The 27,387-nt window shown below is 37.7% G+C and overlaps 1 protein-coding gene across 1 annotated transcript; it reads left to right on the top strand.

The window, feature by feature from the left end:
- The first annotated feature begins 1,024 nt into the window (after positions 1 to 1,024).
- Positions 1,025 to 19,830, top strand: LOC147524889 (ubiquitin family protein). The gene is made up of 7 exons (XM_086604579.1): positions 1,025 to 1,181; positions 13,707 to 13,839; positions 14,448 to 14,530; positions 14,630 to 14,708; positions 14,789 to 14,898; positions 15,471 to 15,535; positions 19,587 to 19,830. Exons 1-7 carry the CDS (start codon positions 1,077 to 1,079, stop codon positions 19,678 to 19,680), a joined length of 669 nt encoding a protein of 222 aa, XP_086460705.1. The 5' UTR covers positions 1,025 to 1,076; the 3' UTR covers positions 19,681 to 19,830.
- Positions 19,831 to 27,387: the final 7,557 nt, after the last annotated feature.

Consider the following 27,387-nt stretch of genomic DNA (forward strand, 5'->3'; position numbering starts at 1 on the left):
ATCAATATCCTACTTTGACTTCATGAATATGAAAGATAGGTTACAGCAGATGCTGAAATGCTTAGGAAATGCAGATGCTGAAATGCTTAGGAAATGCTGATGACTCAAGGCAAGAAATGATAAGAAGTTTAATGGTCAAAGACAGTATCCCCTAAGTTGTGTGATAAAAGCTAAAAAGATGGCAGCAAATTGATGGAGTCAACTCTCAAAACAATCATGAGATGATGGAGGTTAATGTAAAATGGGACTGTCCTCCGATGGGTTAGTTTAAACTTAACACAGATGGGTCGTCGCATGGAAATCCTGGTGCTGCAGGTGCAGAATGTTTATTACGAGATGCATGAGAATGGCAAATTTATAATGGCCATTGCAGTTCCAATTGCTTATGGATCGGCGTTGATGGCAGAGACTATGACACTGAAGGTGGGAATCAATGTAGCGAAATACTTAAACCTCACAAATGTTTTGATGGAAACAGACTGTAGTATACTACACAAACTAGTGACTAAACAAGGCTTCTCGGGCCAGAACTAGTTAAAGACATCATCATGGAAATTCCAGAGACGATGAATGAAGGAAATTTTGTTATTAAATGGAATTATAGGGAAGCAAACCATGGTGCAAATGCTTTGGTAAACTTCACAGCTCAACATGCTCAAACTATGGATTGGGGACTCAGTACAGAGCAAATGGATCAAATACCGGAGAGTTGGAGACAATAGCTGCCAAAATTTGCTTATGTGTGGAATGTAATTCCTCCCCCATTCTTAGGTGGTTGGATTAATAATGATATGAGAAACATGTGTACTACATAATGAAATATCTTTAGCAAAAAAACAAAAAAGTTGGTTAAATAACGGAAAGTAAAAACCGTGTGCTGTGTGTATCACTGGCCATCTAGTCTGCCCGTCTACGTCTTTTCCGATATATGTCAATATGCCATATAATTCTCACAAAAACAACAGATATCTAACATTTCGTGATATATATCGGAATTTTGTTAGTTAACCGTTTCGAAATCGTATACGTGTGGTGGTTTAAATTAGACTTGGCCAAAAAAAGAAAAGAGGAAAGCAATGGGAAAAGAAACGCAGAAGAAGAAAGAAGAAGAAGTGGAGATAACAGTGAAAACAATAGGACCCACACGTCCTTGTTCTCTCAAAGTCCCTTCTCTTATCTCTGTAAGCATTTTCCTCAAGAAATTTTTATTTATTTTTGCTTAATTATGATATTTTAAGTGAGCCCATTATTCCGTAAATCTTACTGTTACAATGGTGTTGGTATATTAAGTGGGCAGTACAGAAAGTGTGTAACTGGTGTGGTAAAGTAAATATGGTAGGAATTATGTTTCGTTTGAGATGCCTTGGAGAAAGCTGCCGTCTTAGTCAGATATGATGATAGGGCTCGGTTTCAGCTACTTGCTAAGGTGATCGAAAGGCGCTAGGGTAATGTCTAGATCGTAACCCAATTTCTTGTAATTTAGATGTCCTTCAGGTAGCATCGGCAAGGAAGTATGATGCAAGTTGCGCCACTTCAAATTGTTCCAGCAAGAGACATCATATCTCCATATAAAGGAACAGCTAAAGCTACGATGACAGTGGTTATTACAAACAAGATCCCAATGAGAGTTAACATAGGTATTTTACTGTAGATTAATCGAGTTTCGTTAGTGAAGACAAAAGTAAATCTCATACCTTTTGTCCAAATAGAGTAGCGAGATCAAAAGTGGAAGCGGAATCGTCGATGATCAAAGATACGTCTCTTGTTGTCATCACCACAATTACTAAAATAATGGCTATGTTTTCACACCTTAAAACCTTATTGAAGTAACTAACAATGATGGTGATATTAGAAGAAAAGTTGAGTATAAGAGTTTTCAGCTACTTTGCAATGTGTTTGGTGGCTCCTGTATCCACAATCCAATTAGGATCACATGAATGAGCAACAAGCACCTCAGTGCAAACAAAACAATTAGAACACTTAAAAGAGTTTGAGTTTACCTTCTTCAACATAGTGCATTCACGAGCGAAGTGTCCAAGGGTCCAAGTATACCACAGTTGTTACATGCCATTTTAGACTTGTCTTGCTTTTTACCAGCTCTATTACCTCTGCGGTGCTTATTAATGTTTCTTTTAGGTGCAAGTGAGTTGTTTTTTAATTATTGTATATGAATGTAGTGTAACATGACTTCTAAGAACATTGTTGCTGACCTGAACAAGGGAGAGAAACTGGACGGTCTGAATTACGATATTTGGCACTATAAGATCTAGTACCTCCTAGAGGAGCAAAATGTCCTTGAAACTCTGACTAATGATATAGCGCAGCCTGAGGAAGCACTACTGCTCAGCACCGCCGTAGCTTGGTGGTGTACCAGAACTAGTACAAACAGAATCGTTATGCGCGCTTTACTATGTTAAGCAACATGCACAATGATCTGATTGGAGAGTTCGAGAGTTACAAAACTTCTAAGGAAATGTGGAGTGCTTTGAATTTTACTTATGTAGGCACCACAGCTACTAGGTTGCGTGCGTTGACTCTGAAATTCGAAACCTATAAGAAGGCTTCGAATGACACAATGGTTGAACATCTTAAGAAGATGTCCCAGATAATACGTGGCCTAAAAGCTGCTGGAAATGCTCTTACTGATGAGTAGCAAGATGAGTAGCAAATTCTGGCTGTTTTGAGGTCCCTTTTTTATTCTTGGGAACAGATGAAACTCATTATGACGCATAATGAGAATATTATCAACCTTTCTCAATTATCGCGACATTTGTAGTTAGAGGTAGAGCGGCAAGCTGCTAGGGCTAATAGCAGTGCTACAACCGCTTGTTTTGCTGAACCAAGCAAGCGTGGGACAAGGTTCAAGTGCAAGCAAAATGATATAGCAGGTACAGGGGCTCAAAACAACTCACTTGCGCCTAAAAGGAACATTAATAGGCGCCGTAGAGGTAATAGAGCTCGTAAAAAGCAAGACAAGTTTAAGATGACATGTAACAACTGTGGTGTACTTGGACACTTTGCTCGTGAATGCACTAAGCCGAAGAAGGTAAACTCAAACTCTCTTAACTGTTCTGATTGCTTTGTTTGCACTGAGGTGTTTGTTGCTCATCATTCATGTTATCCTAATTGAATTGTGGATATAGGAGCAGCCAAACACATCGGTGCAAACAAAATAATCAGAACAATTAAAAGAGTTTGAGTTTACCTTCTTCGGCTCAGTGCATTCATAGGTGAAGTGTCTAAGTACACCACAGTTGTTGCATGCTATCTTAGACTTGTCTTGCTTTTTACCAACTCTATTACCTCTGCGGCGGCGCTTATTAATGTTCCTTTTAGGTACAAATGAGTTGTTTTGAGCCCCTGTACCTGCTTTACCATTTTGCTTGCGCTTGAACCTTGTCCCGCACTTACATGGTTCAGCAAAGCAAGTCGTGGCAGCACTACTATTAGTCCTAGTAGCTTGCCCCTCTGCCTCTAACTCCAAATGTCACGATAACTGAGAAAGATTGATAATATTCTCATTATGCGTCATAAGGAGTTTCATCTGTTCCCAAGAATCAGGAAGGGACCTCAAAACAGCTAGAATTTGCTGCTCATTAATAAGAACATTTCCAGCAGCTTTTAGGTCACTTATCATCTGGGACATCTTCCTGAGATGTTAAACCATTGTGTCATTCGAAGCCTTCTTATAGGTTTCAAATTTCAGAATCAACGCTCGCAACCTAATAGATGTGGTGCCTGCATAAGTCAATTTCAAAGCACTCCACATTTCCTTGGAAGTTTTGTAACCCTCGAACTCTCCAATCAGATCATCGTGCATGCTGCTTAACATAGTAAAGCGCACACAACGATCCTGTTTGTACCAGTTCTGGTACACCTCCAAGCTACGGCGGTGCTGAGCAATAGTGCCTTCCTCAGGCTGCTCCATATCATAAGTCAGAGTTTCAAGGACATTTTGCTCCTCTAGGAAGTACTGGATCTTACGGTGCCAAATATCGTAATTCAGACCGTCCAGTTTCTCTTCCTTGTTTAGGTCAGTAACAATGTTCTTAGAGGCCAATGTTACACTACATACATATACAATAATTAAATAAATTAATGATTTGCCTCAAAAAATAATTACTCTATGCCACACATGTATAATTGTTTTATTATCAAAATTTCATCGATAAATAATATCACCATTAGCCTTTGATCGAATGCTAAGTAGACTTAGCAATCATCTCAATTGCTTTTTGGTTCTACGATTACCAATAAATTTTACAATGGGAAAATTTCAATGAGTAATCATTTTTAACTTCCACTCATCTAAACACTCACATGTATATCACAAAATATCGATCACCTCATCACGATAAATGATATGCATTGTAGTCTGACTTTCAAATAAAAAATTAAAATAAAGCAGCACATATTATTATCAAGCCAGACCTTGCAGAGATGAATCCATATATACATATGATGTTAGTTTACACTAAATATCTCATGAGCATACATGCATGATATATTACCACATGAAAAACAAATGACATAATGGTTTTATCACGTCATTATCAACATATATATGCTAATAAAACAAGGTAGATCATAGATAATGCTCGACGTACAACATCAACAACCATTGTTAAAGTAACAGGTCATGATCCAGCATGAAAGGATAAAAAAAAATGTATACGTGTAATTATGTTATGAGTTCTACTAACGTGAATGCAAAAGAGACCTTACATTATTAATAATAATGTTGGTACCAGCCTTAGGTTGGAGAAGAAAACAGCAAGGATATGCATGTTCCAGTAATACCGAATGGAATAAAAGCTTGTCTTTTACAAAAGGAATCATCATAAAGTAGAACATAGCATATAGCATGCACAGATATTTTATTAAGGACACTAAACAAGAACTAATACACATCTACAGATGTACTCACAAGTTCAGTGATCTCCTTCTCATATTCTAAACATATAAAACATACACCAATTACGGTACTTCCATATGCTTTGACCTTTGAACTATCATGATAATCACGTTCAATGTTTGTAACTTTTAATCTAGTCTCATGTTCTCTCATAATAGATGATAACATGAACCAAACGAAACAGAAAACAAAGTTATCGATGGATTTTAGTATGTTCAGTGCATGCAATTACGCACATATCATACAATAAAAAAAACGATCTTTATCCTTACTTGCTCATGATACCAATGAAGACAAAAGTAAATCACATACTTTTTGTCCAAATAGAGCAGTGAGATCAAAAGCGGAAGCGGAATCGTTGATGATCAAAGATACGTCTCTTGTTGTTGTCATCGCCACAATTACTAGAATAATGGCTATGTTTTCACACTTTAAACCTTATTGAAGTAACTAACAATGATAGTGATGTTAGAAGAAGAGTCGTGAGTATAAGAGTTTTCAGGGTCATTCTATGTTGGTTTCACTCTACCTTTTTTATAGGGAGAGAGTGATATATACATATCGAAAGTGATATTTATCTCAATCTCAACAAGTAGAGTTTTGCTTTACTTGGAGACTTGAGTCTTGATCCAACTTGGACGTACGCACATAGCCCATGTCTTACAGTTAGCTAAAACAATAGGATTTACAACTAGAGAGTATTTTGTAGAAGGTATAAGTAGAACTGTGTAAGTTTACCAATTGCGCAAGGTACTTGCACATCTCTATTCACCTATAGTAAAAGACATGTGCAGCTTCTGCTTAGGACCCTGTTTGTAGTGACCACAATCATTGTGGCTTTAGCTGTTCCATTCTTTGGAGATGCGATATCTCTTACTGGAGCGTTTTTAAGTGCGACAACTAGTTATCCTACTTCCTTGCATCTGCTACCTAAGGCTAATCCAAACTTACTAGACATGGGGTTATGAGCTGGTCATTATTCTTGTTTTACTTTTGACCTAAATTTGTATTGAAAGTTTGTAGCCACCATCTACCGTGATGTTTGGTTGGTAACCAATTTCTTTCAGTCGTGTCTTTGTACAAATATATATCACCCTGGGAGATACATTTGATATGTCAAATTTCCATCACTTTCCAATGTCAATTGGTGCTGGTTGGACAAATTTTAGTGGACTGCTTTGGCCCCCAAGGAGCAGTTAATGAGAATTGAGGGATTCTAGACGAGGCGCTTATAGACACGAAAGCAATGACTCGGGTTTTTTTTTTTTTTTTTTTTATCAAAGTGGTCTTAATCAGGTTTGACTTGGTGCATGATCATGTTCTTTGGAGTCTCTTAAGATATATCTTTAACAGGATGTGTTGCGATAAGGTGGTCAGAGTGCAACTTTATATTAGTTTCCTTGTTCTCTGTGGTTGTCGATGGAGCTGCCACCATGTTCCTTAGGACCTGGGAGTTCAAATTTGGAGACCTTTTAGAGCTTTTTCCATCCTTGTTCATCACATTTTAGTAGTATGGACATATGGTCCATCAAGTGGCAAGATGGCGTTGCCCAACGACTGGCACATTTAGAAGTTCATGTTAAGAAAGGCATTAAATTTCGGGCGAAAGAAAAAAAAAAGTGGGTTGGGGTGTCCACCAATTGTGTATATTTTGTCGATGTCAATCTTCGTCTGTGAAGAGTCATAATGCAAGTTCTTTTTGACAAGTTTTCTGTGGGTTTAGGTGCTGTTTGTTCTTTGTACTAATCTTGCAAAACATATTCAATCGGTATGGATCTGGTGGAGTTGGCTGCAATTATTAGATGTATTTTGGGGAAACTTCCTACACGGTATCATCACTTAATGACGTGGAAGAGTGTCATTCTTTTATTTTGAATGTTATTGGATTGTAAATGCTATATGTATTAGCATCCTGTATGACTATGTAAAATCATTAGAAGTGCTTGACTCCACTTCTTTAGGTTTAGGAGATGACATAAAAAATAGACACGAAAAACTAGTTTGGATCCGTTTTCAACAATATTGACTTCTCCTCTGAAACACCAATAGAGGGCCTTGCCAAGTATGCCACGGACAATGCTCTGTAGTCACACATAGGCTTCTTACATTAAGCTGCTGTGGTTTATAGCAATTAAGTGTCTCCTATCAAGTACACATTGAAGGTAACACTGGAAAGACATCCAATGCTTGCGTCTGCACTTACCCAACTTGGTATTTTTGTGGGGATTAGTAAGTTATATTTTGTTAAGTTTTCTTTGATGGTTGTTTGATTTCCCCAATTTTTTTTTGTGTATTTATTCCCGACTGTTGCGGTAGTTGAGCTAAACCTTTTTAGTGTTAATTAAAACTTGATAGTTATTTGCCTGATTTTGATAAACTTGATGAACATCTCTTTGATTTCCTACTTTCATTGTTGGATAAAGATCATATAACATTTAAGAAGATTACAATGAGCATGTCTGTCATTAGCTTGTGTTTTAATGCCTATCCTTCCCTAAAGTTTGTATGTATCCTTCAAATTTTGAATCATTCTCCTGTTGCGATTGTATGTAGAGCATAGTTAAATGTGGGAAATATCACCGAGTTTTGCAATATATACCAGAATTCCAAGTGTTCGATACACAAAATTGTGCATAATACTGGTTTTTCAGCCACTGTTGATTATTTTCCGAAATTTCAGTTTTTGAGGGTACTAGAACTTTGGCTCTAAACGGCATTTTTACTATGAGGTTGATTGTAGTTCACCGCAAGGACCAAAATATCGATATCGGTGAGTATATCGGTGTACCCAAAAACCGATATATATCAGATATATCCATTTTTTTTGTGACCAGTCCAAACTATTTAAAATATTGGATATATCGAAAATATAATGTCGGAAATATATTAAAAAATGGTCAAAAAGTCAAATGATATATATCGTAAATATCGATTATATCGGCGATATAAAGTTTTATATCGGAAATTCCGATCTATATCGGAAAAAAAGGTTTAATATTCGGTGGATATATATCGAAAATATCGATGTCGGTGTACCAAAAAAACGATATATATCGGCGATATATCGGATATATCGGTGATATTTTGGTCCTTGGTTCACCGTATAAAAATAGTGAACTGCTTAGGTGAAGCATGCTGTCCTTGATATCAACAGTATTTGTGTGATAATTCATAGCTTTCATTCCAAAGACGTTAACTCTTCTAGATCTTGGAGACATATTTGCTGACCTATCATTAGTGTTAAAAAAAATAAAATTGAAACAAGTATATATCAACGGTGTGGGTTTTTGTTATGGCTTTTCACAAATCCCTTTTTTTTTTTTGATCGGTAAAGTATAGTTTTATATATGTATCCAAAGTATAAAGATATAGGATGAGATATCCTATAGTACAAGTTACAAAGGAAAGAAAAAACACAAGACAAAAGACAAACACAACATTTCTCCCACCAGCTCATTATAGTCTCCCATCTGTAAATGAAAGTTTCGAAAGGAATGTGATGAAACTGATCATGCACTTTTGACCAGAAAAACAAAAGCACTTTGATGGCATGCACTTTCTCCATAGACAATGACATGTCTTCAAAATGTCTGTTATTCCTCACCAACCATATACCCCACAAAATCGCAAAAGGGAGCATACTCTAGAGGTAATGTCCCTTCAGAGAATGGATATTCAAGTTCCTTGAGGCTAAAAGTTTCTTCACTGACCTAGGACAAACCCAATAAACCCTTAGAAAAAAGAAACACCAAATTCTCCAACAAAAAGTGCACAACAACAAAAGATGATTCACCGATTCCCCATCCCTTAAGCACAAAGGACAAAAGTTAACGATCATCTCTTTGACACATTTATTTTCTAAGATTATCTATTGTCAAGATTTTGTACAAAGGCACGCCAAACAAAGAAAGCAACTTTCAAAGGAACTCTAGAGCACTAAATAGTAGCACTAAATAGTTTGACTGAGAAAATTATGAAAGACTTTAAGACCACGATGAGGAATAAGAGAGTGGAGCTTAAAGTAAAAAGACCTAGTAGAAAACATCCATTTTTTGTCAACTAACCAAAGTGTTTTATCTTTGTCGGGTCTCACAGAAGGAATAGAATCTAGTTTCATTGTGAGTGCAACCACATTCACTATATCCCTGTCAAATAGAGGATTATAAATCCCTAGGTCCCAAGCAATAGAACCATTATCTTCCCTCATGAACCAACAAACATGCTTATTTTTTAAAGTGAGATAAGGCAAATAATTTAGGAAACATCTGTAATAAGGACCTCTCATCCAACCAAACATCCTCCCAAAAACGAATACTATTGCCATTGCCTAAAGCATATCCAATATTCTTGTGAAACAACTCCCTTGCTTTTTGAATGCCTTTCCAAACACTACACCCATAGGGAATGGTAACGGGACAGCTCTCTCAGCCCAAACCCCGCTTGCCAAACCTAGAAACTATAACCTTCCTCTAAAGGCTATCATTTTCCTCCCCAAACCTCCAAAGCCATTTACCAAGCAACGCAAGATTAAACTCGTGCAAGGTCCTAATACCCAAACTACCCTCATGCCTCGACACGCATACCCTCTCCCAACTAACTAGATGAAACCTATGTCTATCTTCCCTATCGTCCTGTGTTGCATGGGTACACATAAATTCCATGCGTGTCCCGTGTCGTGTCATACTGACACCGATACGATACAGATTCGTGGTTGGAGTCAGAGGGGAAAAAAAAAACCTTATTCGAAGAGATAGAGAGGAGAAATAGAGAGATGTAGGAATATTGACTGGTGGGTCTCCCTTGCGCAAATTTTCTTTTTTTTCTTTGGTCTCAATTTTTCTCTTTCTCTATCTTGCTTGGTTATGGCTGCTGTACAACCAGATCTAGGGTTTTGGAAAATAGAAGGAAGAACAAATGGGTGGAAATAACAAATGGGCCAGTCTTTAAACAAAAAATACAAGTTGGGCTTTTCTAGAATAGGTGTTTAAACCTCTAACTAGTAATAACTGCTAATTGTTTCAAACTTTCAAAGCCCAATGGGCCTTGTCATGTGGATACAGCTAAATTTCTAGGTACAATTTCAAATATTATCATTATAGAATCCAACTACCTTAAGCCCGTAACAGTGTGTTCTTCAAGATTCAATATTTTTAGAATTAAAATAATTTCTTTTCAGAAAAATTATAATATTAGTTGTGTCCCCGTGTCCTAATTTTCAGACCTTACCCGTGTCCAAACTCAACACTCGTACCCATACCCATGCAACAGAACTATTGTCCCAAAGAAAATCCTTAATTATCGATTCCTATCTATCAGCGACACTAATGGGCATATAGAAAAGGGACATGTAGTAGACAGGAAGGCTAGAAAAAATGGATTTAATAAGAATAACTCTATCACTTGTGGACAAGAACTGACCTTTCCACCCAGCCAATCTACGGCTAAAACGCTCAACAACGGGATCCCAAATGGATATCGATCTATGAGACGTCCCCAAAGGGAGACCAAGGTATCTCGACGGGAGATTACCACAAACGCACCCAACTGAGGAGGCCAAACTATCAAAATCTTCCTCACCACTCACCTCAAAGATGGTGCTCTTGCCCATATTAACTTTAAGACCTGATACTGCCTCGAAACAACAAAGAATACCTCTAAGATATCTTAATTGCTCAACATCATACCCCACAAAAACCACTATATCATCAACAAATTGAAGATGGGATATCAAAACCTTGTTTTGACCTACTTTGAAACCATGTAATACCCCCAACCGATTAGCTCTCTCAACCATCTTACCAAAAACCTTTACAATCACGAGGAAAAGGAGAGGGGATAAAGGATAGCCCTGCCTAATCCTTCTAGAACTCTTAAAAAAGCCAGCCGGTGAACTGTTAATGAGAATGGAAAAAGAGGCCGACGATACACATCTCCTAACTCACCCTCTCCACTTAATACCAAAGCCCATACGCATCTTAACATAATCTAAGAAATCCCAATGCACGTGATCATAAGCTTTCGCCAAATCAATCTTACACACGACACCTGGGTTACCATTTCTTTCTCTATCATCAATGGCCTCGTTCGCAATCAACACCCCATCTAAAATCGTCCATACACAAAAGTTCCTTGCTCCTGAGCAATTACTCTTGATAACACCTTTTTTAATCTCATGGGCAAGATCTTTGAAATGATTTTATATGCACTGCCGATTAGGCTAATAGGATGAAATCGCTAATATCCTCCACACCTTGATTTTTAGGAATAGGCTTGATGAACGTACTATTAAGGCTATGAGCCAAAAAACCCGAATCATGGAAATCGCGAACCATATCCATAAAGTCATCTTTCAACACCCCCCACACTTTCCTGAAAAATTCAATGGGGAAACCATCTGGGCCCGGAGATTTATCATTTTTCAAACCCTTCATAGCTTCCAACACCTCCTCCTCCATAACCTTCTCTAGCTCGTCTCTTTCCTCCTCCGAAATGCTATCCAAAACAAGATTATCAACCCAAGGACGAATGTGATTAGATTCCGTATACATCTTCGAGTAGTAGTTAACCACCTTATCTCTAATATTATCCTCCCCCTTCACTTCCTCGCCCTCTATCAATAATCTATCAAGATAATTCTCCCTATACCTATCTTTATACCTAGCTTTAGCACATTGGTGGAAATATTTAGTATTAGATTGCTCTTCCTTAAGCCACCGCCCTCCCGATTTATGCCTCCAAGAAGACTCCTCAAAGTTAACCACTTAACCATCTTCTCGAAATCAACTTTCAAGTCAAAGTGATAGACTCCACTCTTCCCTAGTGAGATGGCCTTCTTTCTCTTTCAAATCCAAAATCCTTATATCCCTCAATAATTGCCCCTTCTTCCTGTCCACCCTACCAAACACTGTTATATTCCATTCCTTTATTTTAGACTTCACAAACTATAATTTTTTGGCAAACTTGATGCCAGCTCTATCACCATCCTGATTCACCGCCCTCCACTCTCTAAGACTGTCCATGAAATTAGGATCCGAGAACCACATCATCTCAAAATGAAAAGGAGTAGGCCTACCCTTGCCCGTCTCATTCACTAAACTAATGGGATGATGATCCGAAGCCGTACTAGGAACCACTGACTGGATCATAAAAGGCCAAATCTCCTCCCACTCGCTAGTAACCAAAAACCTGTCCAAAGTCGACAAAATAGGGTTTTCTTGCTTGTTAGACCAAGTAAACCTACCTCCGGTGAGAGGAAGATCAAGAACCTCGCATCTCCTCACCCACTCGTCAAAAACTCTCATTTAAGGAGAGATGCGGCATCCGCCTTTCTTCTCATGCGAAAATCTAATCACATTAAAATCACCTGCCGCACACCAAGAACCACCTTTGCTAAAGGTATAGGATCATCCAATTCTCCCCAAAAAGACGAGGCACACTCATTTTTTGAGGGCCCATACACAGCTGTCACCAGTTTAGAACTATTTTTCCCACCAAATTTACAAACAATAGAGACCGAATACGAACTGATAATATTCTCAGACACTTAGACCTTATATTTATCCCAGAGAATGCACACGCCACCTGTGGTATCTACTGCAGGAAGCTCGATCCATCAATGTTTCCGATACCCCAAATCTCATGAACAAGAAAAGGAGAGAAAACTTGAAGTTTAGTCTCCTCTAAAAGAACCACACTAGGTTTCTCTTTCCTAATAACCTCCTTTATACTCGGGCATTTCTTATCATTGCCCAACCCCCTCACCCCCTCACATTCCAATTTAGGATTTTATGATTCATAAAGATGCATCTCTCCTCCCCCTTCTACAACTGCCCTCTTTAACTTCCTCTCCATAATTAATAGAACTGCCCTTTGAACTGACTTATGGAGAAGAACACAAGATCAATCCTCACAAGAGGAACAGAGAAGAACAAGGGATTTAGGGTTGGACCAAAGAATTGTTGTATCCTGTGAAGCAATCATTCCTTTTATTTTGTACTTCAGTTGTAGAGCTTAGGGTTTTCAGTCCAGTTGGATGCCCTTGAACTAGGGTTTCTTGTCTAGTTGTCTAACAATAGTTCCTAGGTCTGTGATTCTCTGAATGCGTATTCAGATAAGAACCTTTGCAGATTGGATTCCATATCTGGAAGGATTCAGTTTGATCCTCATTTTGTTCTTCACTTGATAGACTCGGCATTCCATGCTGGTGTTTACAAGCTTACAATGATTTATCTTGAAATCTGGGATTTTTTTTTTGTATAAATTTCTTGAGAAATCATTTGTCTTGTTCGAATTGCTTCACTTCCACTTCTGTGCTGGTTGTATGACTTCAGTACAACGTCTATCACTTCAAGCTCTCCAGCAATTGTTTTTGAAATCTTCAAGGATACTAAGATTATCTCCTATGAGCATCCAATCATCAACACTTTAACAACCAATAAACCGCCACATTTCCACTCCCAGTAGTATAGAATGAGGACATTTAGGCGTGCTTGATTCATTACTTTGAGACGGCAATTAGATTTGAGTAAGTAGCTATTGCTGGGAAAGGGGCAACCGCTTGATACTAACAAGTAACAACGCTCTTTGGTAGCAGTCCAATGGTAACACTCTTCAATGTTTTTCGTGTTTGAAACAAATTTGGCGAGTTTTTAAAAAGATAGGTTTCAGGTATATGACCATTGTACAAATTATAGTTCTGTTAGGAATGCAAGTAAGTCGCTGCAATTTCTTCAGGTTAATTTTCACTGCAAGTTTTTTCATATTGTACTAAATTCATTTGTTTATTAATAAGGTGAGAGATTTGCGCAATTTGACTGCAGAGGTCAGTCATTTACCAGTTGAACATTTGAAGCTTATTTTACGAGGAGAAGTTTTGTATGACACAAACAATGGAGATGATGTGCATCTACAGCTTGAAGATAAAGGTACATATTTATCCAAATCACTAGCAATTATTCCAGTAAGATTGTTTTATTTGTTATTCTAGGTGTCATCAATATTGTAAGTGAATTGTATTTAGTATGAATTCACTCTCTAATTAGGTTAATGGTTGTTGTTGGGTTTTTTTCGCCTCTTAAGATTATTAAGTTTCATGAACCTGTGATCTGCCACTTTGTGGCTTGCTCTACCTCCAAGAAAAAGAATTCCTAAAATAATAGGTTTGCACTCTAAGAGAATAATTTTGTATTCATTTTCTAAACGTGATAGGCTGCGCTGTAAGAAAACCTTCTTACTTCCGGATTTTGTAATTTACATTAAATCTTTGAAAATCAATATGATCTGTCATTTTGGAATTTGTTGCATGATTTATTGCTGCAGTTATCTGCTAGGATTGTTTTTAGATTCTTTTAGGACGTTGCTGCCTGTGATATGAAGTGAAGGCATAAATAGGTTTTCTGTTAGTATTATAATGCTTCTTTTAAGTTAGTGAAGGTACAAATATCTCAAGGCCTTCTTTTATGTTCTGTACTAGTAGCTTTTAAATTGTCAGAACTTGCAGTTTGAGTGAAAGGTGTGTCTTTTGTATATATAGATTCCATCATAGTAGCCGTTAAACCAAAATCGCCTACTCAACTTACTCAAGATGGCTTTGATGACGACGAAGATGATGAGCTGGTTTGAACTTTTTGATCTGAATCAGGTTTCCTTTGATGTTAAAGATTCTCTGAATTATTCGCTCATTTTTATTTTTATTTTTTTTCGTTGTGATTTCAGAAGTTTCAGATTCCACAATCTACAAGTCGGTGGAAAAGGAAGATTTTCTCTTTTCTCCATGACAAACTAAAGCTACCTTGTAAGAGTCTATTCAAATTCTGAGTGCACTAATGATTTTTAAGGGATGACATAACGTGTTTTTTCTGTTACTGTTGGTAGATATCCTGTTGACGGTAATTTTCTCTATCAGCCTGAGAGCGTGGGCTCTTATCATACTGTGGTTCATGCTGGCGCCTGTAGCATACAGATGCGATTTAGGACCTTTATACGTGAGTTGCTTTTTTATTCTAGTTTATGCTAGAATTGTTACCTCATTTATATACTGATTACCTAATATATTTAGCTTTCCACCTACTACAGGACATTGAGACGTAAGGTAACAAAATGAATAACGTTTGGTTCGAGCTCAGAATTCTTTTAGGTTATATTTACGTAAAGTATCAAAACTGGCGATGAAATAATAATTATTTAGTTTTCTTAGCTGACACCAATATTTCTTGGTTGGTAAAATGTAAAAATGGAAGATAACGGAAATGGACGATGAAATAGTAATATTTTATTTTTGTAATCTGACACCAATATTCCTTGGTTGCTAAAATGTAAAAATGAAACGTAACAAAAATGGGCCAAGAATTGAGGATCTGTTTGTTATTTGTTTTAACCAACACAAATTGTTCTTTGCTGGTAAAATGTACCTCCACCCAGTTAATGCATAGTTGCATACCAGAAACTATGGGAGTTGATGTTACAAATTACAATGATATATTCTATTTGCTCCGTAGGATATCCTTTACATATCCAGTTTTGGTTTCATTATTGATATGTTAAATTTATTTTGCAGATACTAGGGACAGGGTTCTGTATTATTCTCTTTAATCTTGGAAAGCGGGAAGATGGTGAGCTCAGGTATAATTACTGACATTTGGATGTGATATATAAGTGATTTCGGATTTCGTACTTTGAAGGTGGATCGTATTTTATTGGTACCATAGTACAAAATATGAGGATATGGGTGTTTATCGATACTCAATTTCTTGATATGTATCGTGGATATATCCCCTTTGGGGATATTTTACATTGTTTGATATGCAAATATCGTGGATATATCTAAAATATCGACAAATATTGTGGATATTGTGGATATTTCTTAATATTTCTTAATATATCACGATATATCATTTATATTTATTTGAAATATAATGGTAAATATTAAATAAAATTGTTATCTAAACAAAATATTGCCAAATATCTCCAAATATCGCAATATATCCTAAAATATTGAAAATATCATAAATATTGTTGAAATATCACCGATATTTGCAGTTGTATATATCTCTAAACTTATCGCGATATATATGTATCTTTTGCTTAAATCTCGATATTTATTGCGATATTTCGTGATATATCGTGATATTTTGTACTATGATTAGTACATCTTCCTAGATTTCTTGTCTGATTTTAGTAGTACTCTATAATGGATTATCGCGGGATTTACTTCTTATATCTCAATTTGCTAGTCAAATAGAATTTGAGGTTAAAGTTAATAGCAATTTTGAGATGGTGATGGTAGCAAGGCACCTGATGGGGTGCTGGTGTTATGGTGGCGTAATGGCTTCGTCAATTGGCATTGTTTGGCTTTGTTGGTATGTGGTGACAGTGACAGTGAGGGTCGGTGGATTGTTGGCAGTCCTGGTTGTGGTGCAGGCTTTTTGGTAGTTGAGTCAGTGTAGTGGCTTATGTGGCGAGATGGATATTTGATTGGATATAAGAGTGATCATCGTGTCATCCCAATAAAATATATACATATACAGCAGTGGTGAACGCTGGTTGCAGTCTGAGGTGGGGAAAGTTATGTTGTTGTATGTCGAGGGAAAGAGATTCTTCAGTTGTCATCTTCATAATCCTCATAGTACCTGCTGCGCTCAGTAGCATCCCTCCTTCCCAGTCGTCACCGCTCAGTTTCTTCTATCACTGCCCTGATCTTTTCTATACTCTTCTTTGTATTAATCCTAACCGTCTGCGCCCCGGTGGCAATCCTTTCTGTTTTTACAGCTCTTGCATCATCCTCCATAGTATGCTTCTTGGCGATCTTTTTCCCTTGTATCATCTATCTTGTGCTGGACATTTCTTACCTTTCCATGCACTGCTCCACTTTCCAACCACCGACAATACCTTCTTAAACTTCCTATACTCTATTTTGTTGGCCTTTTTCTGATAAACCTTCATAACCCTGCCTTGTTCGATTTTCTTCCCCTGTTGTTGCTTCTGCAATCTTTCCAAGCTTTCAGCTATGAAGCACCGATACGTCCCTAAGGGTGAAGTATCCGTGTCCGACACGGATACGCCCCAATACGCGTCCGATGCGTGTATGATTCGCGATTTGGAGTATCTGATTTTATAATTAATTTTTTAATTTCCAACACGCGGGGGATACGCGGGAGACAGTAATCTCACACATACAAATTTTTTTTTTGGAACTTCAACAAAAAAAAAACTAGTGAAATAAAATCCAAGTTAAGAAGAGATGCAAGAGAAGAAAGATGAAGTGAATCCAAATTATACATGTAAGTTGCTGCTTAATGTGTTTGGATTGGTCATTTTATGAAGTAGAATTACCATTTTAATTTGAATTTCGTGAAAAATGCTCATTTATATAATATTTATATATATATTATTCAAACGTGTCTATGACGTATCCGTGTCCTATATTTTTGAAAAATGCCGTGTTCGCGTATCCGTGTCACGTATCGGTATCCATGCTTCCTAGGTTTTTAGTGGCCATGAAACTTTTCATTCTCCCACTGTTAAGGACTAATTATTTTCACCCACTTTTTAGTCGGACTTACTTGTAACTCTGTTTGCTATTTTCACCCCTCAGTCTCAAACTCCATCAGCCTTAACCTTGCTTCTTGTTTGGGCCCCTTTCCTGTCTCTCCTTCAACCTCTTCAGTCTCCGATGCAGTCCTACTCAAGACGGTCCATCCTCCACATTTATTGGCCCAGATTCTGTTTGACATTGCTCCATCTTCGTATCATCAACACCGCCTGGATCAGACCTTGTAACCAGCCCACATCTTCCTCCAAGCTATGTTTCACCCTCCACATGATCCCTACCTTTTCCAGTATCCACACATACTAGGAGTTGGGCGAAGCTCATATTGAAAATTTGGCCTTTCAAGAAGTAACTGCTCATCAGATCCCATCCTAGCCACATCAGCATCGTCTTCTCCCATTAATTGTCCTGTCAATCCACCCTCTGCAACCCCAATGCCAATCTCAGCATTCTTTTTATTCTGTTCTCATCTCCTCCTTTGATGATTATATTCTCGTAATCAGTTCTTGGGCGGGTTACATATATCGCCAGTTTGACTGCTTCATGGCTGTCAAGACTCAAGAAGCAAGGTGGATTGGTTGATTTTTTTAACAGCCCCAAATTTACTCGCCATCTCTGTTATTAACCGATTTTCTCACATGTCGAAAGGTAAGCCCATAAATTATATTCATCTTTTACTTATATAAAACAGACCTTTCTTTAAAATATTCACCTCATAAGACCAAGCCAAAAACTCCAAACTTATTCCCTCATACTTCATCAATCTATGCGGAGCATCGCTCCTGTGATAGATTAATCTAAAATGAAGATGACCGCTTTAGTGAATGCAAAAAGCTTCAATTTTGGTTCTACAGGAAATGGTAATGCTCTGATGATGTGGGGGATCACCCACTTCCACCCTTGGACATTCAACCACAATACCTTTCTTCCACAAGTTGACTGTAACTGGTGTAGCCACTTCACCAATTCCATCACGCTCCCCATCTTACATCCCATGAAAGAGATTGATATTAAAACTGGAAATATGTTTTATAATGTTCTTGTAAACTCAATATATGGTATTTAACATCTCGTACGTCCTATGAAATAGCTTTCCAGTACATTGAGTTTTTGTTACACGCAGAAACATATTTTTCCTGTCTTGTATCACTTTTCAATTTTTCATGCATAGTTTTCCTCGAACTTAATGGACTTGTTAAGTATCTTTATTCACCAATGGTACAAGGTCAGATCACATGTATCCTAATGAAATTGAGCCACCTTTTTTGGTGGTGAATCGTATTAGATGTGCTCGCTCAGTCTCATTCCTGTTGACTTTTACTATACCAATGCTGTTTTCCTAGTATCTTTTTTTTTTGGGATTTTTCAAGTTTTAGCGTCAATCAGAAATATTAAGTAGCTTAGCTGTACTGTACTTGGACTAAGTTTAAGACCTGTAGCACCAAAGAGGTCATCTTTGCATACGGGTAGAACTCGGGCGGGTTAGGTCGGGTTGAGACTTAATCCGAGTCCAACCCAAGTTTCAAATGCTTCAACCGGAGCCCGGGACCAAGCCCTACTCGGTCCTTAAATTTTCAACCCAAGTCCTAGCCCGACCAAAATATGTCAACCCAAAGCCAACTTGGATTGGTCGGGTTGGGTTGGGTTGGGTTGGGTTTTTGGGTTTTTTTGAAATTAGGAGGTAGATAACACTGAAATTGCAATCTTCTAACGAAATCAAAGGGATTTGATTATTTGAAAGGGAAATTAACCTGATTGATTCAATTATTCTCTCTAAAATAGATGTTTTCAATTTTATTTTTGACGAATGGAAGATACGCGTACAATACATTGGTGAAGATATGCACATGGGCTCAGGTTTTTAGGTTATTTGATATTCTAACCCGAGCCCAACCCAAAATCGAGTCGGGCTTTGATTTTACAAGACCAAGCTCAAACCACGGATTTGAAATGTTAGTCTAGGACTAACAAAAGTCGGGTTTTAGCCTATCGGGCTTAGGCTTCCAAAATTGTTTCCACATTTTGCACAAGAAAGCGAGCAACTCTCCCATCCCATTTTCTTTATTTTTCACTGTCTTTATGTTCATGAGCATTCTGAAAGTCCTTCAAATGTCTATGTAACAGTGCATATTCGGTCTTCAACGAAGATTTCAGGGAGCTCCCTGGAACACTGAATGCAGATCGGCTGGACAGGGACATACGGGCAGGTCAATTTTGAGTCATCGAGGTGGTGCATACTGCATAGCATCTTCCATGTATGATGTATCTTGAGGCCATGTGCGTATGGTTTGTGCCTGTATGGCTAGAATGTAATAGAAATTAGAAATTGAAAGTGATTTGCAATGATAAAATGCTGTGCCATGCTCCATATCTTTGTCCTTTCCATTCATGCTTTCTTTTGTACAGTCAATACCCTTATCTCTGTAGGCACCAGTTCATTAAGCTGCCTCTGATTCCAATTCCAATCATATTGGATTTGGGACGGGTTCTTTGGACCTAGACCTGGAATCATAGATCTGTCTTTGTGGGCTCTTGGCCCATCTGAATAATTAGAAAGGTTTTATACAATACGCCATTCTTGTGTGTAGATAAATGAGCACCAAATATGAACATAAGATTAAGAAAAGGAAAGGAAAAAAAACTAGGGATTTTTGCATTTTGGACCTTGTGATAATAGTGATATTAGAGTTTGGTTCACAATTAATCGTTTATTGCACTTTGGTCCAAAATTGCCATTAGAGTGTGTTGACTGTGAGTTGACCGAATGGCCCATTTCTATTCCGTCCATAAATTTTCTAAAACGGTTAGGCTATAGTGACACAGTTATAGTGTCACCTTTATCTCACTCCTCTCCTGGTCCCTTGGATCTCTTTTAGATTATCAGATCTAATTCACTCAAAAATCGCGAAATTTCAAAATTTTGAAGTATTTCAAAAACAAAAAAAGGGAAAAATGTGAAATTGGGTTCTTCTTCTCCCAAAATTCATAACCCAAAATCAACAACAATAGCTATAATTCATAACCCAAAATTTTGAAACCCACGAATTGATTTTGAGTTTGATTCACATTTTGATTTCAAGTTTGATTCAAAAACTGATAAATTGGCTACGCACACCAAGGAGTTCATAAGGAAACAGCTGGAAAAGGAATTGTAAGTACATAATTTCGCGATGGTTTTTAATTGGTTTGGCAAAAATTGGTTTTCCAGTTGTCTACATATTCGTTTGAAGCCATAATTCATAGCTATACTTCATATACAAAAGCAGAAGCCATAAATATTGGCAAAATCAATTTGTTTAAAAACATAAGCTTGTTTTGACTTTTGAGTAATTACCTTGAATATGATATGCTCAAATATTGTTTAAACATTACTTAATATTGTTTGAATATATGACATACACAAATATTGTCTATAATATTGTTTTAACTAGCATATTCGGTGAATTCTGTCAGAGTTTTAACTAGCATTTTCGGTGAACTCTGTCAGAGTTTTGAACTAGCATATTCGGTGAACTCTGTCAAAGTTTTAACTAGCATTTTCGGTGAACTCTGTCAAAGTTTTGAACTAGTATATTTGGTGAACTTTGTCAGAGTTTTGAACTCTGTCAGAATTAATTGGGATTTTCTTCTGTTTAACTTATGTTTGTTCATTTGTTTTTTTAATGTTATTGTTTTAAGGTTCCATAGTTATTACATATTCAGGTGATTTTACATTTGCATATTTTGATATTTTTTAATTTTTTTCTTATACAATGAAATTCGATCTATAAATGAGGTGCCCTATATGTGGAAGTTCAGTATTTAATAGAGTCTTGAGAACCAAAATGAATCGTGGACGCCCTTTCTGTGTTTGCGAAAAAAATGACAAACATTTGCCTGACAATAAGAAATGTAGGTATTTTAAGTGGGCGGATGAAGAAAATAATTGTGGAAGCTCGTCCTCGTTGAATATTACTGATGAATTGAAATATAAAAATTCTTCTGTTCTAGCTCCAACATTTTCCCCAACTGAGAGTCAAGCTTCTATTTGCACAAGGATGATAACAACTGATTCGGAAATTCACTCAATCGGAATGTTAATATTTAAGTTGTTGTTGGTCTGTCTTCTCTTAGCGGTTTTGTGTATTATCAAGTGGCTGGTTAAAGTGTTATTGTCTTAGACTGGACATTAGATTTGAAGGTGTCAGATGTGTTATTACTTGATGGTAGATGGAATGAAACTATGTAATGATTATGGTGTATTGGGTGTGAAGGGAGGAGATTTTCACTATGTCGTGTGGCGTTGTCGATGATGAGTTATCCTAAGTTGAGGTTTTTGGTGGAAATTGTGGAGGAGTGCTCGACTTCAGTTGCTTTGGATGTAGCTTATGCTTTGAATGATGTTGCTATGGAGGTAACCATCAGTTAGACTCGGGGCTTTGAACTCATCTTGAAATTCAGGTGTATTTGGTTAGTAGTTTGAATTTAGTATGTGTAAATCTTGGAAGAAGTATTATTTTGAGTAAAAGTTGGTATAATCTCTGTTTTATTTGGTATTTCATTTGTGTTATGTTCTATGATTATTTATGTTTATTTTTACTTGTATGTGTTTGTTGCGTTTCATCGCACTTTTGAATGGATGTAGCTTTTTAGAGCTTTTTTCACAGGTTTCTGCACTCAGTTATTTTGTCTCTATTGTGACAATGAACTTTGAATGGATGTAACTCAGTTATTTCAGAGCTTCTTTCACAGGTTTCTGCACTCAGTTAAATCTAGTTTAGTAATTGGTTTGATTCAATGGCTACCACAAAGAATTTTTGCTTCAGTAGAGAGGATGGCATCACTGGTTTAGCAGCTTATTGCCCATTAAATCTTGTCCATTACTTCTACAGAGTTCCAAGAATTCAAATGTAGCAGACATATTGAAGTCACTAAAAACAAGAGTAGAGTAGAGTAGACAAAAGAATGGCTGTAGATCTTGAGAAGATGGGCAACTTGTCAAATTTTGGCAACAGCATATAGCAAGAAGCAAAAAAGTAGAGATCCAATCTTCCTGGTAGAAAAATAGCTCAAAGTAAGACTGACAACATATATATATATATATATATATATATATATATATATATATATATCCTTCGATGGTTGGAGTCTCACAAAACAAAACCATGCAGATATACATGTTAATCAAACAACTAAGATGCTCTTAAGAAAACAATACTTGAATGTCGCCAACTAGGCAACTAGCTATAAGAAAACAATACTTGATTAACATATAATCTTTTCACTGAAGTGTGGCCACCTGATGAACAGAGGTGTTTACATTACAACCTCACTTTATCTAAATTCCAGTCAGCTTACTCTGCTAGCCAGAGTGAAGACAAAATCCATAACCGGTTCTTCAGGAATAACCGTAGGTCATTTGTGAATAACATTATTCATCTGCTGATATGCTTGAATGGGTTGGGTATCTCCATTGAACATCTGCCCAAGTGCTCTGTCCTTCAGTCACCTTCTTCCTAGTTTGCCAGCCAAAGGCATTTTCTCATTCCAGAAAGAAAATGACATGAGTTGTTTACTCTATCCTTTTTTCAAAAAAATGAAAATATTCTATTGCCTTGCCTTTAGGCAGAGTCTAAGATATGAAATCCAGGTGGGAAGGGGAATTCAAAGGTTCATAGCCATTAAGAAACCTATCAAAAAAAAAACGATGGAAGTACATTTCTTTGTATTGCTGTTTCACAGTTTCAAAACTCTGACAGGCAAAATGCAAAGCAAAGGCTCTTTCATGTGTCAGAGCAAAGGCAAACGCAGAGCAAAGGCAAGACGCAAAACAAAGCAAAGCAAAGCCTATACAACCATTTAAATACTTGATTATCAAAGTATGAATCCATGTGTCAGATGTCATGAGCTAACTTTAGAAATAACCATTATAGACCACATCGCCTAATATATAAAGCAAAATAAAATACAGTACCCTAGCAACTTCCTCACGGCAGAGACATTAGCAAAATAAAAAACATATTTGAGTGCACTCAGTTAAATTGAATCGACAATACCGAGTCATTGAATACTAATAAGGAACTTCTATGACTGCATGAAACAGTTCCTGTGCAGATAATGCAACAACATGAGAATTGAAATCAACTGAAGTCAGTGGAGAAAAAATCCCAATATTAGTGCTGTGGTATTCAGATTTAACTGTATCAATGAGGTGAAGAAGTATCCTTTCTAGCTCCTCTCCATCACTCCATTCATGAACACCTGCCTTGATAAGTGATGAATTAGTGTGTATCAGATCCCCTAATGTGTAATCCTTTCTTGGCATAATATGGTCGTCTTCTTTCAGCTTCAAACATGAACAGTAGTCTCCCTTTCCATCACCAATGTAGGTAATTCGATTATTTTCTTTTGTGAAAGCAGAAGCTCTTATCTTCTATATTACTAGACCCTAAAGCAAACCAAAATAACTCAGAAGAGTGATCCGATAGAAATTTATGATACATGAATTCTTTGGAAGAAAATTACACATCGATCATATAACTAAGGGCCTCAGCTGATGTCCCATGCTCATTTTGCAGGTATACTCACCCCTACAAATCCAATAAAAGACTGGAATCAATATTCCATGTCTGACATAAGTTAATCAAGATAGCACTAAACGAAAGTATTCAACAATCACAGAGGGGAAATCAAGGGACACAGAACAACACTTGACCCATCATGAACACCTTTAACTTGGGACATCTTTATAGTTATAGCTAGTATACAAACTCAATATTGCATTGTTCACAAATATGCTATTTTCTCCACTCAAGTTTGTTAAATTGTAACCATGTACAACTTTTCCAAATTTAAGAGCTCTTAAGTTAGAACAAGCTGATAAAACTGTAACAAGTGTTACCGAACTAGGCCTAACATCCATAGACATGAAAGTTACCAAGGCCGCCATATCTAAACCACTCTTAACAAGTCCAGACATCAATGAAGTCCATGACACAACATCTGGGACCAATATAGAATCAAATATTCGACGTGCAGATAAAATATCATTAGAACTAGTGAAGAAATGAATCAAAGAGTGAGGCGAGAGTGAGGAGACTTTATGAGTGATTTCTATCAAGGGAAAAAGTGTAATCAGGTAACTTTTTTTTTACCCTTTTTAGCTATATTCTATTCTTTCACGCAGATAGAATAAGGAAACGAAGCTAAAAGTTTCCCCTTGGGGGGGGGGGGGGTTTCTTCCTGTCTGCTTGGAAACTCCATCTTTGCGATGGACCTGTTGGAATTTGAGGGTCCTCCACTCCCTCGAGTGCGAGAAGCTGAAGTGAGAACCCTTTCTGACAAAAGGCCGGTAGGTTCTGCTCTAGTAGTTGCTGAGACTCAACCACAACGTATGGTCTCCTTTGCTGACAAAGATAGAGGTGTGCAACCTCAGCATATTGATGTTGAGGACTTACCTGTACCAGAAATAAAAGGAAACATGCCATCAATTAAACTTCCCAAGAAAGCTGTGGAAAGGGGCTGCCTTTACTGCAAGTATTGCTTAGTGGGTCGTTTAGATATGCAGATAATCAAGCTGGATGAAATTCGCTCTATATTAGCAGCTAAATGGTGCCCTTAAGGAAACTGGAAAATTATTCCGTTGGGGAAAGGATACTTCATGATTCGACTGACATGTGAGTCTGACTGGAGGAAAATATGGGGAGGGGGTCAATGGAAGTTCGGGGAACAAACTCTTCGACTCTCGAAATGGACACCGGACTTCGACCCTGCTGTTCACACCAAAACAAATGCCCTTCTATGGATTAAATTTCTGAAACTGAGCCAGCAATATTGGGACTATGAGATTCTAATGTCTATGGCCAAAACTTTAGGCTACCCTATTGGAGTGGACAAACACACTCTAGAGAGAGATTTTGGATTCTTCGCCAGTGTTCTGGCTGATGTGGATATCTCCAAATCCATACCAAATCAAATTTGGGTGGAAGAGGAAGAGGGAATCTCCTTTGTGCAGGACATTGTAGTAGTTAAAATGCCTAAGTATTGTAGACATTGCAAATCAATGGGCCACCTGGTATCCGAATGCAAGGTTCTACAGAAAACTACTAGAAGAGAAGAAACCACAAATGCACCTGCTCTTTTAGAGACAGCCCCTGAAGCAAGTAAGAAAAAAAAGAAGAAAAGAAACAAAACAAAGAACAAACAGTCTAATTGCACTAGTGGCACTAAAGATTCAGATGGAAACTACATCTCTACTCTGCCAGCAGCAGCCCCAACTGGAGCCACATCTGTGATTGATGTAGAGGTTGAAGCTATGCAGACTAGAGTTGAACCAGAAGAAAAAAATGATGAGGAACAGGGCTTCCAAGAGGCTCATGACTCTTTCACTTCTGGGGAGAATGCAAGGGATAAGGAACAAATAATGGCAGAAGATGAGAATGAGCTTGGAGGTTTTGAAGCCTAGGAGAGGTCTGTTAATACAGTTTCCTCCTCAGCACTAGTGGTTTTCAACCCTGTACATGAAAATGATGCTATCTAGGATGGTACCTCTGCGACCTCTGTGACCAGCCAACAAGATAGCGTAGCTGACCATGCTACGTCCCTTCCATCCCCTCCAAATCGGTCTCAGATTCTTGCTGAAGCCGACACTCTGTTGAAAGGAAACTGGGCTGATCAGGTCGATAACGATGGATGGCAAGTCAGCTCAAAGAAAGGATACAAGCCCAAGTGGAAGGTCCAGGATTTGCCTGCACCGAATACAAGGGCTAGGACTATTTCCTCCTCAAAGAAATGAATATATTGTACTGGAATGTGAGGGGAGTTAAAAGACAAGAACCTTGGTGTCACATTGAGGAGCTAGTCTCAACTCATAACCTTGATCTTCTCTGTATAGCAGAACCTCTTATAAAGCCACCTACTATACTTCCCCCTGTATTAAGTAGGTATGGCTTCAGTGCAAACTTCTTGCATAATGACACCCTTTAAAGGGTCAGCAACCTTTGGATATTTTAGAAGAATGAAAGGGCCATTACTCTTGTCGGCCTATCTCATCAGCAGATCACAATAAGAGTAAATAAATTCCTCGTTTCTTTTGTGCACGCTAGCAGCTCCTATGGTATCCGCAAAGCACTATGGCATGATCTCTCTCAGTTTGGGTTAAATAATGAAACTTGGGCGGTTATTGGAGACTTCAACATTGTCACTTCAGTAGCAGAAAGAAAAGGAGGTTGCTCTCCCTGTATCTCGGCTATGAATGACTTTAACAATTTCATACACTAGAATGCTCTCCTTGACTCTACCTCTTTGGGCTTTAAGTACTCATGGTGCAACAGCAGATGGGGTAGTAAAAGAATGCTTCATAAGCTGGACAGAATGTTAGTTAATCAAGGATGGCAGGAGGGGAATGCTAGATGGAGGAGTAAAATTCTTGCTAGAAAGCTCTCAGATCACAGCCCTATTGTAGGTTGGAACACTCGAATTCCTAAACCATATAACATCCCCTTCCGATTTAGAAAGGCTTGGATATCTCATGAATCTCTTAAGGATGTGGTTGAAACAAGCTGGAATGAACCTCTTTATGATGTGCCCATTAGAAAAGTGGTTAAAAAACTCAAAAGACACAAGCAGAAGCTGAAATCCTGGAGCTTTGATGTCTTTGGCAACCATGCCCAGCACCTCAAGCAGCTTGAAGAAGAAATGGTTCAGATTCTTAAGGACCAAGAAAATAACCCCACGGACTCCAATTTACAACAAATGGAATTTGACAAAGCTATGGAGTTGGAAGAAGTTGTTAAGGTCTCTATTGCCATGGCCAAAGAAAAAGCCAGATTGTCTGATGCATTCGAGGGAGAACATAATATTGCCTACTTCCATGCCACCATCCAAATGCGTCTTGTAAAAGCACATATTATAGAAATAAAAAATAAGGAGGGCACTTTTTACTCAA

The sequence above is a fragment of the Coptis chinensis genome, chromosome 1, assembly GCF_015680905.1.
Source record: "Coptis chinensis isolate HL-2020 chromosome 1, ASM1568090v1, whole genome shotgun sequence".
In the NCBI taxonomy this organism is placed as follows: Eukaryota; Viridiplantae; Streptophyta; class Magnoliopsida; order Ranunculales; family Ranunculaceae; genus Coptis; species Coptis chinensis.